Source organism: Bubalus kerabau, chromosome 11 (assembly GCF_029407905.1).
Source record: "Bubalus kerabau isolate K-KA32 ecotype Philippines breed swamp buffalo chromosome 11, PCC_UOA_SB_1v2, whole genome shotgun sequence".
Lineage (NCBI taxonomy): Eukaryota > Metazoa > Chordata > Mammalia > Artiodactyla > Bovidae > Bubalus > Bubalus kerabau.
In genome coordinates this window covers 7,354,758-7,371,960 of record NC_073634.1, presented here as the reverse complement: position 1 = coordinate 7,371,960, position 17,203 = coordinate 7,354,758, and the positions used below count along the sequence as shown (strand labels likewise).

The 17,203-nt window shown below is 40.4% G+C and overlaps 1 protein-coding gene across 1 annotated transcript; it reads left to right on the top strand.

Annotated features, from left to right (window-relative positions):
• The first annotated feature begins 9 nt into the window (after positions 1–9).
• MITD1 (microtubule interacting and trafficking domain containing 1) lies at positions 10–16,734 on the top strand. The gene is made up of 7 exons (XM_055539439.1): positions 10–274; positions 11,886–11,987; positions 14,282–14,418; positions 14,499–14,585; positions 15,505–15,617; positions 16,360–16,420; positions 16,515–16,734. Exons 1-7 carry the CDS (start codon positions 124–126, stop codon positions 16,608–16,610), a joined length of 747 nt encoding a protein of 248 aa, XP_055395414.1. The 5' UTR covers positions 10–123; the 3' UTR covers positions 16,611–16,734.
• Positions 16,735–17,203: the final 469 nt, after the last annotated feature.

Genomic DNA, 17,203 nt, shown 5'->3' with positions numbered 1-17,203 from the left:
CTCCCACTCCGGCACCATAAAAAGTGAGCGCAGAGGCATAGGCGTCACGTGACCGCGAGCAGGAGCGCCGCAGACCCACCCACCAAGGAACTGGAAGAAGCTGACAGTAATTTTTCTGAGATTATGTCGAGGTCCGGCCTGGCGCAGGACCCTGGGAGCACAGCTGCATTGACTGTGTTAAAGCGGGCGTTAGATCTGGAGTCCGAGTCCCGGGGCCCGCAGGCTCTGGTGTGTTACCAGGAGGGGATCGATCTGCTCCTGCAGGTTTTGAAAGGTGAGCAGTGAGGCGGGGAGCCGAGACTGGAGGAAATGGAGTTGCAATCCGTCTTGCCTGAGTGAAAGTGAAAGTGGGAGTGGGAGTGTCTCTTTCGCCGCGAGACAGCAGTGAAATACAGAAGATGGGGTATTCTACAGGACAGGTGGACAGGTTTCTTTTATATCTTTATTAGATTGATGTCAGTGAAAGAGAGGTTACTATTCTAGAATTTTAAGAGGTAACTAGACGTAATAGTTCGGAGAAGGCAATGACACCCCACTCCAGTATTCTTGCCTGGAAAATCTCATGGACGGAGGAGCCTGGTGGGCTGCAGTCCATGGGGTCGCACAGAGTCGGACACGACTGAGCGACTTCACTTTCACTTTTCACTTTCCTGCATTGGAGAAGGAAATGGCAACTCACTCCAGTGTTCTTGCCTGGAGAATCCCAGGGACGGGGGAGCCTGATGGGCTGCCGTCTATGGGGTCGCACAGAGTCAGACACGACTGAAGCGACTTAGCAGCAGCAGCAGCAGCAGCAGATGTAATAGTTGCCTTGAAGCGACTTGGGTTTGAAGGAACTGTATAAACATTTGGGGATCAATTTAGGAAGATTGTATATGGAACAAGTAGCAATAAAATTATTAACTTTGTTAGGTAGTATGGTATTTTTCAAACTCTATTCTTAATTTTAGGGGTGCAGACTAACATGTTTGGAAAGGAATTGTCATGATGTCTGAATTTGAACGTTGAAGCAAATATGACAAAATGCTAACAATTTTTAAATCTAAGTGATAGATAATAAGATCATTACACCCTTTTCCTTATTTTTCTCATTAAACATTTTCATTATAAGTTTAAAAAACTAATAAGGGCCTACTGTATAGCACGGGGAACTCTATTTAGTACTCTCTAATGACTTGCATGAGAGAAGAATTTTAAAAATAGTGGATATATGTGTGTGTGTAACTGATTCACTTTGCCGTACCCATGAAAGCACCACGACAGTCTAAATCAGCTATGAAAGTATTAGTTGCTCAGTCATGTGGGATTCTTTGTGACCCCATGGACGTGGCCAGCCAGGCTCCTCTGTCCATGGGGTTTTTCAGGCAAGAATACTGGAGTGGGTCTTCCTGACCCAGGGTTTGAACCAGTGTTTCTTACGTCTCCTGCATTGGCAGGTGGGTTCTTTATCACACTATACTCCAATTTAAGTTTTTTCATTAGAAATGGATATACTGAAATTTCGTGTGAGGAATGTTTAGGATTGTTCGAGTTAAGACTTTCTGTTACGTGGTCATTAGTGTTGTTGTTGTTCAGTCGTGTCCGACTCTTTGTGACTCCATGGACTGCAGCATGCCAGGCCTCCCTGTCCCTCACCATCTCCCAAAGTTTGCTGAAGTTCATGTCCATTCCATCAGTTGATGCCATCCAGCCATCTCATCCTCTGATGCCCTCTTCTCCCTCTGCCCTCAATCTATCCCAGCATCAGGGACTTTTCCAATGAGTTGGCTGTCCGCGTCAGATGACCAATTCAGTGTTGTGAAGTAGCTCAGTCGTGTCCGACTCTTTGCGACCCTGTGGACTGTAGCCTACCAGGCTCTTCCCTCCATGGGATTCTCCAGGCAAGAGTACTGGAGTGGGTTGCCATTTCCTTCTCCAGGGGATCTTCCCAACCCAGGGAACGAACCCGGGTCTCCCGCATTGCAGGCACACGCTTTAACCTCTGAGCCACCAGGGAAGCCCCTAGAAGTACCCAAATAACCTTAACATTGAGCACAATCCCTTGCAGGTAATAAACATGTAATTATATATTAATTGACTTAAAACAAGCCCCTGCTCCCCATCCTCTTGTGTTTCCTGTCTGGCCCAAGATCTCCCCTCTATGTCTTTTTGCCTGCATATTTCTGATATGTTTCAGAAGCTTTGAGATAGCAGAGGCTGGTCTTCAGTGTACAGTGCTTTTCTTAGAACTCTAAAACCCTACCTTGGGCAGGGACCATTTGATGACAGTGATAATAAGAGTAACTATCATTTATAAGTCTTGAGGCAGTGTTCAGAGCACATTAGAAGCATGATCCCAATTCATCCTTATGGTTGCCCTATGAAGTATGAGGTGATGTTACCCTCATTTTAACAGCATAAAAAGCAAAGTTCACTTTCCAGTTCTGCCACCATTGGTAGAGTCACAACTGGAACCCAAGGCTTTAGCAACTCTGCTATGCTGACTCTCAGAAAGGGACATGGCATACAGTGTTGGACCCTGAAGCAGCAGAATCCCAGGAGCTCTGCTCCTGTGTGCTCCACTGATCCTGTGGTGGTTAAAGAGACAGTGACATGATCTTGAAGGTTAAGATATAAATGCAAAGAACTGTACTGTAGGGGATAAGTGCCAAGAGCCATGGAAACAAATGCAATGAGGATTTAAACAGCCAGTGGTCATTTGGGGATGGAAAGGTGGGGGTTGCTTTCGATAGGGGTTTTGGAAGGTTAAGTAGAATTTCAGAAACTCAGCTAAAAGTGTTCCAGTTCTGTCTGTGCTGTTTTACTAAATAAATGGTTCAGTTCACTTTAGCATATACCTATAGAGGAAGAGGAGAAGTTTAAAGGTAGACTGATGGTTGGAGCATGCTGTGGATGGCCTTGACTGCCAGAAGATTTTAACTCATTCCATTGACAAGGAGAAACTAAAGTTTCTGCAAAGGACTGACAAAGTTGCATTTCAGGGCCTGCCTCTCTTAGGCATATGTCCTTCTCCCAAATATTTGCATGACCTATTTTCTGGGCTCCAAAATCACTACAGATGGTGACTGCAGCCATGAAATTAAAAGACGCTTACTCCTTGGAAGGAAAGTTATGACCAACCTAGATAGCATATTCAAAAGCAGAGACGTTACTTTGCCAACAAAGTTTCGTCTAGTCAAGGCTATGGTTTTTCCTGTGGTCATGTATGGATGTGAGAGTTGGACTGTGAAGAAGGCTGAGCGCCGAAGAATTGATGCTTTTGAACTGTGGTGTTGGAGAAGACTCTTGAGAGTCCCTTGGACTGCAAGGAGATCCAACCAGTCCATTCTGAAGGAGATCAGCCCTGGGATTTCTTTGGAAGGACTGATGTTAAAGCTGAAACTCCAGTACTTTGGCCACCTCATGCGAAGAGTTGGCTCATTGGAAAAGACTCTGATGCTGGGAGGGATAGGGGGCAGGAGGAGAAGGGGACGACAGAGGATGAGATGGCTGGATGGCATCACCGACTCGATGGACGTGAGTCTGAGTGAACTCCGGGAGTTGGTGATGGACAGGGAGGCCTGGTGTGCTGTGATTCATGGGGTTGCAAAGAGTCGGACACGACTGAGCGACTGATCTGATCTGATTCTTTCTCCTCTTTCAGGTATTTATACAAATATCACCTTATTTGTGAGGCCATTCCCTGACTCCCAATGTGAAATTAGAACCCCCATCCCAGGACTCTCTTATCCTTCTTCCTTGTTTTATTTAATAGCACTTTATCACAGTCTAACATATGTGTTTTACCAATTTATCTCTGTTGTTGTCTTTCCTCCCATTTGAATGATAGTGGGAAATTGTGTTTTGTTTTATTAACTGCTGTGTCTCCAGTGCTTAGAATAATGCATGGTGTGTGGTAAGTTCTCAGTAAATATTTCTTGAATAAATGAGTGAACAGGACAAGAGTGTAGGAGAGACATGAACCTGAAGAGACTGAAGTCAAGCAGATCAATTAATTAACTCCTGCAGGAGTCAAGGTGAGAGGAGATGAGGGCCTGAATGAACCATGACCTGAATGACACCACTTAGTAGGAAAGGGAGAGGACAGAGTGGACATTGAATTACTGGCATTGGCTCCTTGATTAGATGTGGGAGTGAGTTTCCAATGGGACTTGGAGGTGGCTATATGATGCAACCTGGAAGACAAAGTCATGTTTGAAGAATGGGTCAAACTGTGATTGAGGATAATGATTAAGAAAGAGGACAGCGGAAATAGCATATGTTTATAGGCAGTAGCAAAGTAACTGTAGAGTTAAGAAAACAGGTGTTAGATAAAATCTAGTTCTAAAGGAAGCCGAGAGGGCAGTGTATAAAGAAATTAAGTAGATGATAATGATACTGACAACATTTACTGAGTATTTCCTGCATGCCAGTATCATAATTTGTTGTTGTTCAGATGCTAAGTCATGTCAACTCTTTGCAATTAGTTTTTCATAATTAGTCCTCTCCACAATTTTCTAGGGTGCTGTTACTCTTTCTGTGTTAGACAAGAAGATAAAAAGAGGTTGAATAACTGGCCAAGGTCACACAGCTAAAAGTGGCAAAGCAGGTTTTGTTTTTGAATTCTTTTTTGATTGTGCTGGGTCTTCGTTGCAGCATGGGTTCTCTAGTTGAGGCAGATGGGCTTAGTTGCCCTGTGGCATGTGGGATCTTAGTTCCCTGACCAGGGATTGAATCCAAGTACCCTGCATTGGAAGGCGTATTCTTAACCTCTGGACCACCAAGGAAGTCCCCAAACATTATATTTTAGTTGGTTAATTTTGTTTTCTCACAACAGTATGGGTTAAGAATTCTGAAACTGCTTGATGTCTATATTGAACTTGAAAGTGAAAGTATTAGTTGCTCAATTATGTCCGACTCTTTGCAACCCCATGAACTGTGGCCTACCAGGCTCCTCTGTCCATGGGATTCTCCAGGCAAGAATACTGGAGTGGGTAGCCATTTCCTTCCCCAGGGGATCTTCCCTACCCAGGGATCTAACCAGGAACAAGCTAGTAAACATATTGTGGATAATGAAAGAAGTTACAGGTAAGGAAAGGAGGAAGGCTAGAATGAACCCTGTGGGATCAAAGTTAACATGAATTTGTGGGGTTTGATGCAGATGGACAGATACAGCAATAGAGATGTATGTATGAGTAAACCTCCATAGACTTTCTGCCTGTATTGACAGAAAGGGTCTAGACTTTCCCCAAGCCACAATGAACACACTTGGCACTCAGAATATGATCTCTTGATACCATTCTCCAATAAAACAAACCAAAGTCTCTGGGAGAAATGGTTGATTTTGGGGCTGGAGCAAGAAAACTACAACGTTTTGCACCAAAATGTAAGGAAGTAGTCAAAAAATAATGGGGTACGTCAAAAGAACACAGGAGCCAGCATAAGCAGCTCTCAAAGCCAATGCTGATAATATTTAAGCAAGAAAATGATGATAGTTTCCCAAAAGCCCAGGACCAGATGGCTTCACAGGAGAATTCTATCAAACATTTAGAAAAGAGCTAATGCCTGTCCTTCTAAAACTCTTCCAAAAAATGCTTGCAGAGGAAGGAACGCTTCCAAACTCATTTTACAAGGCCACCATCATCCTGATACCAAAACCAGACAAAGACAACACAAAAAAAGAAAACTACAGGCCAATATCACTGATGAACATAGATGCAAAAATCCTCAACAAAATTTTAGCAAACACAATTCAGCAACACATCGAATAGTCCATACACCATCATCAAGTTGGGTTTATTCCAAGAAGGCAAGGATTTTTCAATATATGCAAATCAATCAATGTGGTATACCATATTAACAAATTGAAAGATAAAAAGCATATGATAATCTCAATAGGTGCAGAAAAAGCCTTTGACAAAATTCAGCACCCATTTATGGTTAAAACTCTTCAGAAAATGGGCATGGAAGGAGCCTATCTCAACATAGTAAAGACCATATATGATAAGCCTATAGTAAACATATTCTCAATGGTAAAAAACTGAAAGTATTCCCTCTAAGATCAGGAACAAGACAAGGGTGGCCACTTTCACCACTATTATTCAACATAGTTACACTAATCAGAGAAGAAAAAGAAAAGGAATCCAGATTGGAAAAGAAGAAGTAAAGCTCTCACTGTTTGCAGATGACATGATACTGTACATAGAAAACCCTAAAGATAGTTCAGAAAATTACTAGAGCTAATCAGTGAATTTAGCAAAGATGCAGGATACAAAATCAATACACAGAAATCACTTGCATTTCTATATACTAATATACACTAACAATGAAAAATAAGAAAGAGAAATTAAGGAATCAATCCCATTCACCATTGCAACAAAAAGAATTAAATAGGAATAAACTTACCTAAGGAGACAAAAGAACTGTACACAGAAAATTATAAAACACTAAGGAAAGAAATCAAAGACTACATAAACAGATGGAGAAATATTCCATGTTCCTGGGTAGGAAGAATCAAGATTGTGAAAATGACTATACTACCAAATGCAATCTGCAGATTCAGTGCAATCCCTATCAAATTACCAATGGCATTTTTCACAGAACTAGGACAAAAAAATTTCACAATTCATATGGAAACACAAAAGACCCCAAATAGCCAAAGCTGTTTTGAGAAAGAAGAATGGAGCTGGAAGAATCAACCTTCCCAACTTCAGATTATAGTACAAAGCTACAGTCATCAAGACAGTATGGTACTGGCACAAAAACAGAAATACAGACAAATGGAGCAAGATCAAAAGCCCAGAAATAAACCCATGCACTTGTGGGTACCTTATTTTTGACAAAGGAGGCAAGAATATACAACGGGGCAAAGACAGGCTCTTCAACAAATGGTGCTGGGAAAACTGGACAGCTACAGGTAAAAGAATGAAATTAGAACACTTCCTAACACCATACACAAAGATAAACTCAAAATGGATTAAAGACCTAAATGTAGGACCAGAAACTATAAAACTCTTAGAGGAAAACATAGGCAGAACACTTGATGACATAAATCAAAGCAAGATCCTCTATGACCCACCTCCTAGAGTAACAGAAATAAAAACAAAAGTAAACAAGTAGGAGCTGATTAAACTTAAAAGCTTTTGCACAGCAAAGGAAACTATAAGCAAGGTGAAAAGACAACCCTCAGAATGGGAGAAAATAATAGCAAATGAAACAACTGACAAAGGATTATTTTCCAAAAAAGCAGCTCATACAACCCAATGCCAGAAAAACAACCCAATCAAAAAGAGGGAAAAAGACCTAAACAGACATTTCTCCAAAGAAGACATACAGATGGCTAACAAACGCACATGAAAAGATGCTCAACACCACTCATTATTAGGGAAATGCAAATCAAAACTACAGTGAGATATCACCTCACACCAGTCAGAATGGCCATCATCAAAAAGTCTACAAACAATAAATGCTGGAGAGGGTGTGGAGAAAAAGGAACGCTCTTGCACTGTTGGTGGGAATGTAAGTTGATACAGCCACTATGGAAGACAGTATGGAGATTCCTTTAAAAACTAGGAATAAAACCACTATATGACCCAGCAATCCCACTAGAAGGCACATACCCTGAGGAAACCAAAATTGAAAAAGACACATGGACCCTAATGTTCATTGCAGCACTATTTTAAATAGCTAGAACATGGAAGCAACCTAGATGTCCATCGACAGATGATTGGATAAAGAAGCTGTGGTACATATACACAATGGAATATTAGGACATTTTTATATTACACCATAAAAAGGAACACATTTGAGTAAGTTCTGATGAGGTGTATGAACCTAGAACCTGTTGTATAGAGTGAAGTGAGTCAGAAAGAGAAAGATAAATATCATATTCTAAGGCATATATACGGAATCCAGAAAAATGGCAGTGAAGAATTTATTCACAGCAGTGGAGAAACAGACAGAGAATAGACTTACGGACATGGGGAGGGGAGGAGAGGCTGAGATGCATGGAAAGAGTAACGTGGAAACTTACATTACCATGTATAAAATAGGTAGCCAACAGAAACTTGCTGTATGGCTCAGGAAACTCAGACAGGGGCTCTGTATCAATCTAGAGGGGAGGGATGGGGTGGGAGGTGGAGGGAGGTTCAAAAGGGAGGGGATGTATGTATACCTATGGCTGATTCATGTTGAGGTTTGACAGAAAACAACAAAATTCTGTAAAGCAATTATCCTTCAATAAAAAAAAAAGGAAAATGATGATAGTTTTCAATTACAACCCATAAAGTAAAATCTCCATGAGTCCATATTGATATAAATTATTAGTAGAATAAATAAGTAGATGGGTGAAAAGGGACAGCCTTTCCTTACAGTGGAATTCCAGTTAATACCTTAAGTAGAAATGATGGAAATAGAAAATCACCATTTGGCAAATACTGCAGTAGTAATTGTTACAGGGAAAGGGCATCAATGGGCCTTCCTTGACAGTCCAATGGTTAAGATTTTGCCTTCCAATGCAGGGGGCTCAAGTTCAATCCTTGGTCGGGCAGCTAAGATCCCACATGCTGCATGCCATGGCCAAAAAAAAAAAAAAAAAAAAGACCATCAGTGGATCCTAAAGTTAGTGGATGAAGAGTGAAGAGAGATAGGCTATTTACCCACAAGATAGCTTTTTCATACAAGATAGAAAATAGTGACTTTCTAGTGGAGAAATCTGTAAACTCCACCTTAACCAAGTCATCAAAGTTGACATCTCCAGTAATAAGACATATTGACCTCATGTACCCACTGAGAAGGGCACAACACTTCTGTGATTTTCTTGCTAAAAATATGTATAACCTCAATCTTATCCTTAGAAAACAGTGGCAGCCCAAAATGAGACACATTCTACAAAATAACTGACTGCTTACTCTTCCTAAATGTCAAGGTCATAAAAGGCAGAAACATACTAAAGGAACTATTACAGACTGGAGAAGACTAAAGAGGCATAACCCCTAAATGCTATGTGGGATCCTAGACCAGAAAACTTTCTTTAGTGGGATAATTGTTGTTATTCAGTCACCCAGTTGTGTCCGACTCTTCAAGCCCATTGACTGCAGCATGCCAGGCCTCCCTGTTCCTCACCATCTCCCAAAATTTGCCCAAGTTAATGTCCATTGCATCAGTGATGCCATCCATCCATCTCATCCTCTGACGCCCTCTTCTCCTGCCCTCAATCTTTCCTAGCATCAGGGACTTTTCCAATGAATTGGCTGTTTGCATCAGATGACCAAGTAGAGCTTCAGCATCAGTCCTTCCAATGAATATTCAGGGTTGGTTTCCCTTAAGATTGGCTGATTTTATTTCCTTGCTGTCCAGGGGACTTTCAGGAGTCTTCTCCAGCACCACAGTTCAAAGGCATCAGTTCTTTGGCGTTCTGCTTTCTTTACGGTCCAGCTCTCACATCCATACATGACCACTGGGAAGACCATAGCCTTGACTATACGGACCTTTGTCAGCAAAGTAATGTCTCTGCTTTTCAGCACACTGTATAGGTTTGTCATAGCTTTCCTGTCAAGAAACAATCGTCTTCTGACTTCATGACTGTAGTCACCATGTGCAGTGATTTTAGAGCTCAAGAAGAGGAAATCTGTCACTACTTCCACCTTTTCCCCTTCCATTTGTCATGAAGTAATGGGGCCAGATGCCATGATCTTAGTTCTTTTAGTAGTTACTCTCCTCCTTCACCCTCATCAAGAGGCTCTCTAGTTCCTCTTCGCTTTCTGCCATTAAAGTGGTATCATCCACATATCTAAGGTTGTTGATGTTTTTCCCTCCTATCTTGATTCCAACTTGTAGCTCATCCAACCCAGCATTTCTCATGATGTGCTCAGCAGCGTATAGGTTAAACAAAGAGGGTGGCAGCAGACAGCCCTGTCATACTCCTTTCTCAATCTTGAACCAATCAGTTGTTCCATACAGGCTTCTAACTGTTGCTTCTTGACCTGCACACAGGTTTCTCAGGAGACAGGTAAGATGGTCTGGTATTCCCATCTCTTTAAGAGCTTTCCATAGTTTGTTATGATCCACACAGTCAAAGGCTTTAGCATAGTTGATGAAACAGAGGTAGATGTTTTTCTGGAATTCCATTGCTTTCTCTAAGATCCAGCAAATGTTGGCAATTTGATCTCTGGTTCCTCTTCCTTTTCTAGACCCAGCTTGGTCATCTGGAACTTCTTGGTTCACATAATGCTGACGTTTAGTATGCAAGATTTTAAGAATGACCTTACTAGCATGGGAGATGAGTGCAATTATCCAACTGTTATCCAACTGTTAGCTCATTCTTTAGTACTGCCCTTCTTGGGAATTGGGATGAGGATTGACCTTTTCCAGTCCTGTGGCCACTGCTGAGTCTTCCAGACTTGCTGACATGCTGACTGCAACACCTTGAGGGCATCATCCTCTGGGGTTTTGTTTGAATAGTTCTACTGTAATTCCAGGTGGTGCTAGTGGTAAAGAAGCCACCTGCCAGTGCAGGAGATGTAAGACATGTAGGTTCGATCCCTGGGTCAGGAAGATCTCCTGGAGAGGGGTATGGCAACCCACACCAGTATTCTTACCTGGAGAATCCCATGTACAGAGGAGCCTGGCAGGCTACAGTTATGGAGTCTCACAGAGTCACACAACTGAAGTGAGTGAGCACTGGAATTCCATCACATCCACTAGCTTTATTAACAGCAGTGAGTCCTAAAGCCCACTTGACTTCAAACTCCAGAATGTGTGGCTCTGGGTGACTGACCACATCATCAGAGTAATCTGGTTCATTAAGACCTTTTTTGTTCAGTTCTTTTGTGTATCCTTTCCATCTTTTCTTGATATCTTCATCGTCTCCTAGGTCTTTACTGTTTCTGTACTTTATTGTGCCCACCTTTGGGTGAAATGTTCCCTTGATATTTCCAATTTTACATCCAACTAGACGCAGAGTTCCAGAGAATAGCACAGAGAGACAAGAAGGCCTTCTTCAATGAACAGTACATAAAACTAGAAGAAAACAACAAAAGGGAAAGACTAGAGATCTCAGGAAAATTGGAAATATCAAGGGAATATTTCACCCAAAGATGGGCAGGCACAACAAAGGACAATAAAGTGGGATAATTAGTGAAATACCAGTAAGGTATGTAGATGAGCTAAGTGTTGTATGAATGTTCATATGCTTGCTCTGATAATTGTACTGTAGTTGTGTAATAGGTTAATATAGGGGAATCTGGATGAAGGGAGTCTCTGCCATGTTCCTAGCTTTTCCATAAATAAACAATTAATTCAAAATAAAATGTTTTTAAAAACAGAGTTTAAAAATGAAATTAAAGTGAAAAGTGAAAGCAGTATTAAAAGGGAGGAAGGAAGGGACCAGAAGTAATTTGTTAACTGGTTGGAGGTGGGGCTTGGGATAAGCTTTTATTGATAATGTATACTCAAAAATACCTTTGATTTTTGGGATGGCTGGGAAAATGAGTCAACGTAAGCTATAAAGGGGAAGTCTGGAATAGAGACTGGTTTTGTGGAAGAAAGATGTTGTTTGCTATCTTTTGATTATGCTAAGATTTCAAACTTATGGGTAATTGGAACAAAATAGTGCTCATAGTCAGTGACATGTAATAAGCCACCTTTGTTTCCACACCGGATTGAGTGTCCCCAGCTGTCAGTCACAGTGTCAGAGTCCCCAGTCCTAAATAAAGTGGCTTCCAATGCTCAGTGAAAAGATGGAAGTTGTACAGGATCAAGCTAAACTGGGACCTATTATTTGTGTATTTTAGGACCAAGGTGAACCATGCCAAAGGACAGGAAATCCATGGAAAACTTAGGAAACACTGCCTGTACCAAAGAGAAAGCCTGTTTGGAATCTTGAGAGTCTGTTTTTTAATTTGTAGGCACCAAAGATGAAACAAAGAAGCGTAATCTCAGAAAAATAATTTCTGACCACATGGATAGAGCAGAACACTTAAAGAAACGTTTGGACCAAGAAAAAGAAGGTAAGGAGGCTATTTTGGAGAGTGTGTGCCTGAGCTCTTGTGACAAAGCCTGTTTCACCAGTGTTCCTGGCTGTGCCCTTCGGAGCTCAGTGTGGTCTGGACTGTTAACCCTTGGGAGCTTACAGGTCTCCTCTGCATTTCCAGTTTTTAACTTTTTTTAAAAATATTTATTTATTTGGCTACATTGGGTCTTAGTTGCATCACTAAAAAAAGGACAGGGTCTTTTTTTTTTTTTTTTTTTTTTTTTAGTTGCAGTGTATGGGATCTAGTTCCCTAACCAGGGGTCAAACCCAGAGCCCTGCACTGGGAGCTCAGAGTCTTAGCCACTAGACCACAAGGGAAGCCCCTTTGCCCTGTTTTGTTTTGTTTTCTGCTCAGGGGAAGGTGGCAGTCAGATTCTCCTCCTGAGAATTTGAGGACAGCTCTACATACTGCAGAACTTTGCATGCCATTTTAAGGAATTCATGATCCCCATGAAGCAGAGCAATACTGAACTTAAAGCCTATATTTTATTTGTATCTCCCTTTATAAAATGACCAAAATATTAAAGTAGCTCAAGAAATGCCCAGAGCTGCTTTGAGATTTTTGTCTTGAATCAGAACGTTTGAGGAGTTAGGTATTCTTAACGATGAGAGATGCAGAAGGTATGGTTCCCTATTTATCATTGGTTCTCTGGGGGCTCCCCAGGTGGTGCAGTGGTAAAGAATCAGCCTACCAATACAGGAGACACGAGTTTGATCCCTGGGTGGGGAAGATCCCCTGGAGGAGGATATGACAACCCACTCCAGTATTCTTGCCTGGGAAATCCCATGGCAGAGGAGCCTGGTGGGCTGTAGTCCATGGGGTCATAGCGTCAGACATGACTGAGACTCACAGTGATGAGAGATGCAGGAGGTATGGTTAGTTCACTACTTTCTGAGCATCCAGAAATATAGACATATAGACACAAATGGCCGTTGCCACCTGACATTCACAGCTGCTGCATTCTAGAGTCAAAGGAACTGCTGTCCTCAAAAAAAAAAAAAAAAAAAAAACAGTGTCCTCCAGCCTTCAGCTCCTGTTTACTCCTTCCCTCTGCACACCTCTTCCTGGTATTCTGTACTATCCCAAACCCTGGCTACCCAGATTAACCTGGCTAGCTGGCTACTTTGTTGAGGAGTAATATTATTTACTTCATCCCAAATTGAAACCTGCAATGTAGTTTCCCTCTGAAATCTGAAGGAAATAGAGTACCATCAACTTTGTGGCTTAAATACACTGGCTAAAACTAACCTGTGTGACTAGCTTGGCTTGAAAACTGATGCACAGTTTGTAACATTTTATGTTTTTAAATATTAGGAACAGAATCCAAACCACTGATTTTCAAACAAAGTTTAAAAGTGCAACCACTGTATAAATCAGGAACTACCGTTAAGGATCATATTTTTAAAAAAAAAAACCTTAAAGGTCATTGATAACTTATTCAATAATTATTCATTTTGAATGAACAAAAACAATAGAACTCCCCTGCTGACCCTATGGCATTCTAGTCTTTGGCTTGGATTATTAAGAAGTACTATAAGTTTTTGCTTAACACACTCTCTACAAGTTCTAAGACTCCTAGACTCCATATTATATTGCATTTATATATTTAATGTGTGCTTAGTAACTCACTCATGTCTGACTCTTTGTGACCCTTTGGACTGTAGCCCACCAGGCTCCTCTGTCCATGGAATTTTCAGGCAAGAATACTGGAGTGAGTTGAATACTGGAGTTCTCTAGGGAATCTTCCCAACACAAGGATCAAACCTGTGTCTCCTGCATTGCAGGTGGATTCTTTACTGCTGAGCCATTGGGGAAACCATATATGTAATACCTCAGCTATTAAATTGCAAGACATAAAAAGACTTAAATCTGAAGAGAAAGACCAGTTGCCCACTCAGTCATAGCTTATGATTCTACTCATGGTGACAAAAATATTAGATATCTTTATATACAGTATGGTTCTCTCTTGAATAAACTGTCTGGTTCTATAGGATTTAGCTCAAGAACCTATTCCAAGAAATCTCTGGACTTTCCCACTTGCCTGGCCTCCATGAAGGCAAAACTCATTGGATGGTTTGCCTTATTTACCTGTGTGTGTGTGTAGCCTCTTACAATGTGTCTGGTATAGATTAAGCATTCGAAAATGCTCACTGAGTGCATGAGTTTAAAAACATTAACTTGTATGTGCTCCTGATTTTTCACTGTTTATAGTATGTATAAAAAGAAAACAAGTAGTCACTGGTTTTATTACAGAAACTTCTGTTTTGTAGCTGGAAAATATCACAAGCAAATTAAGATAGAAGAGAATGCAACAGGTTTCAGCTATGAGTCCCTTTTTCAAGAATACCTGAGTGAAGCAGTTACAGAAGTTTGGATAGAAGATCCTTATATTAGACACACACATCAGGTAGGTGAAATGTACTCATGCAGGATGAAATAGGCATTATTTAACATGTACGAGTAATAACCCATCCTAATGTCTTTCAGCTGTATAACTTCCTTCGATTTTGTGAGATGCTGGTTAAGAGGCCATGTAAAGTAAAAACTATTCATCTTCTCACCTCTCTGGATGAAGTAGGTACCTGAAAGCATTTTCTCTTTCTTAACATCATGAACTTCACTCAGTTGTAGGATGTAGTTCAAGGCAAACTTGGATGTAATGCTTCAGCCAAAGCTGTTTCATTGGAAATGAACTTGCTATCTTCATGCTCAGTCGCTCAGTTGTGTCTGACTCTGTGGCCCCATGGACTGTAGCCCACCAGGGTCCTCTGTCTATGGGATTCTCCAGGCAAGAATACTGAGAGTGGGTTGCCATTTCCTCCTCCAGGAGGTCTTCCCGACCCAGGGATCAAACCCGCATCTCTAGCGTCTCCTGCATTGGCAGGTAGACTCTTCACTCCTGAGCCATCTGGGATTATGCATAAAACACATTGGAGAAAACGCTGTTGATTTTAGTATGTTGTACCTTGCATTTGGCCACTTAGCTAAGCTCTCTTATTCAAATAGTTTGTCAGTTTAGTTTCTTGGATGTTCTATGAGTCAGTCACTCTGTCTTCAGTATTGATAGTTTCTATCATCTCTGTCTTGATTTTGATTTAAATAGGGATAATTCTAAACAATTCATATTTCCAGGATTAATTTGAGAAGAAAGCCTCATCTGAATAAACAGCACCGTTAAAATACATCTTAGGAGATGGCACCAAGTTGTGTTATGTTCACATTAGGAAAAAAAAATGATTATTTTGATAAAAACAGTTGCTCTTAAACTACTTCATCTTCTTTGGTTGCTTCTTTGCAGTAATGGACAGTGAAACTAGTGTATAATATTTACATTTTAAGATATACATTGCATGGGCTTCCTAGGTGGCTCAGAGGTAAAGAATCTACCTGCCAGTGACACAACTGTGCAACTGAGCACACACACTGCATCGCTTAGGAATAATTTAAAATATTAATAACTGAGTAAAAAAAATTTTTTTTTTCCTATTGACAGGGCACTGGGAAAGATCAGCATAGTGGCCTAGAAGAAATAAAACAGTCGCTCAGGAATCACGGAGCGAGTTTGGAATTAGAATATTCTTCTTCAATACATGACCGAGAAATTAGGTTAGTATATAGTAATACTTTAATTTTTATGCAGTTGAAAAATACTTATTTTTATTTCTCACAAATTATATATAATTACATATACTATTCCACTTAAATATTAAAAATTTAAATAAAGCTTAATTTTAGTATTTTTCACTTTTGAAGAAAAAAAAAATCTGGCTAATTGTGTCCTCTATGTGAGTTTCCTATTTCCTAATGGAATAAAATTTACATGTTCTGTGTCATCTGAGCAAAGGAAGTACTTTTCTATCCAATTATACATACAGTATTATGACATTGGGATAATTTCCTTTTGGGGTGATAGTGGTATTTATTTAATTTGGCTTTACTTCTTATAGTTTATTAAATTTTCTAGTAGGCATGACAGGATGCTGTGTTGTGCCCATCAGGGCTTCCTCTGCCCTGGTACATCCCCACCTCTAGGCATGGGAGTCCCTGAAACATCACCAGTCTGCCTGAATACACTTGGAAGCCACTTGTTAGCAGAACAGGGAAGCTTTCTCAGGAAGATGAAATTCATGAGGAAGGTTTAATTGAATTGTTAAAATCTTTTATCAGCTAATGGTTGTTTTGTTTCATTGTAGACACAGCCCATAGGTAAACCCAGGTTTGGTTCAACTCGCCACAGAAAGAAGTGATTTTATTTGTTAGGGGGAGATTTAGCTGACACTTCATACAACTTTGATCATTGTCTGACCTAAATGTCTGGAATGTAATACTATATTACTAATTTCAATAGGTTCAACAATGGATGGATAATTAAGATTGGAAGGGGACTTGATTATTTTAAGAAACCACAGGTAGGATATAGTCTCATGTGTGACTGTGTAGCATTCTTTAACAAAGTGGCTTTGATCCTTTTTGTTAAAAAAAACTCTTCTCTTCTCTTTTTAGAGTCGTTTTTCCCTTGGATATTGTGATTTTGATTTAAGACCATGTCATGAAACAACAGTGGACATTTTTCATAATAAGCACACACAAAAAATATGATGGATAGTAGCCTAATTTACATATATATTTCTACTTTAAATGAATGTTGGGTTTTTTTTTTTAACTTTGGACAGATCATTCCTATAATGTATGAATTTAACAATAAATTTATATATTTTACTAATGTATGGATTCCTTGTTCAGTTGTGTGACCAGTCCTGAATACTTTTATCAATAGGTTACTTAGAGTATTTAGTGTTTCAAGTATAGTTAGTTGAAACATTTCCTCAGATTTTCTCGTTTGGATGTTGATGAATGAATCAAGACCTTAGCCACTGGACCACCCAGGAAGTCCCTACAATTATGTGTCTTTAGCAGATATTTACTTAAATTCAGTTATTCTCTATTACTTAACTCCTTATAAAGGCAAATCAAGCCTTTTAGTAATACCAGATGCATTTTGCAGCTCACTTAACCTTGACTGGAACATCTGTAAAGCTCTGCAGCTTAGTATCAATTGTCCTGGGAAAGCCTATCCGTAGACATGCCAGTTGATGGGCTGGGGACAGACTAGGTCCCATGGGGATCAGCTGGGAGAGGGGATACTGCTAGAGGCAGTGGGCAGACCAGAAGCTTGAAGAATAAGCTAAGCT

Bases quoted from the DNA above. Each gene is read 5' to 3' on its own strand.
- MITD1 (XM_055539439.1), top strand. From the start codon at position 124: ATGTCGAGGTCCGGCCTGGCGCAGGACCCTGGGAGCACAGCTGCATTG. The intron at 275-11,885 runs GTGAGCAGTGAG...TTTAATTTGTAG, and splicing joins GCTCCTGCAGGTTTTGAAAG to GCACCAAAGATGAAACAAAG. The intron at 16,421-16,514 runs GTAGGATATAGT...TTCTCTTTTTAG, and splicing joins ATTATTTTAAGAAACCACAG to AGTCGTTTTTCCCTTGGATA.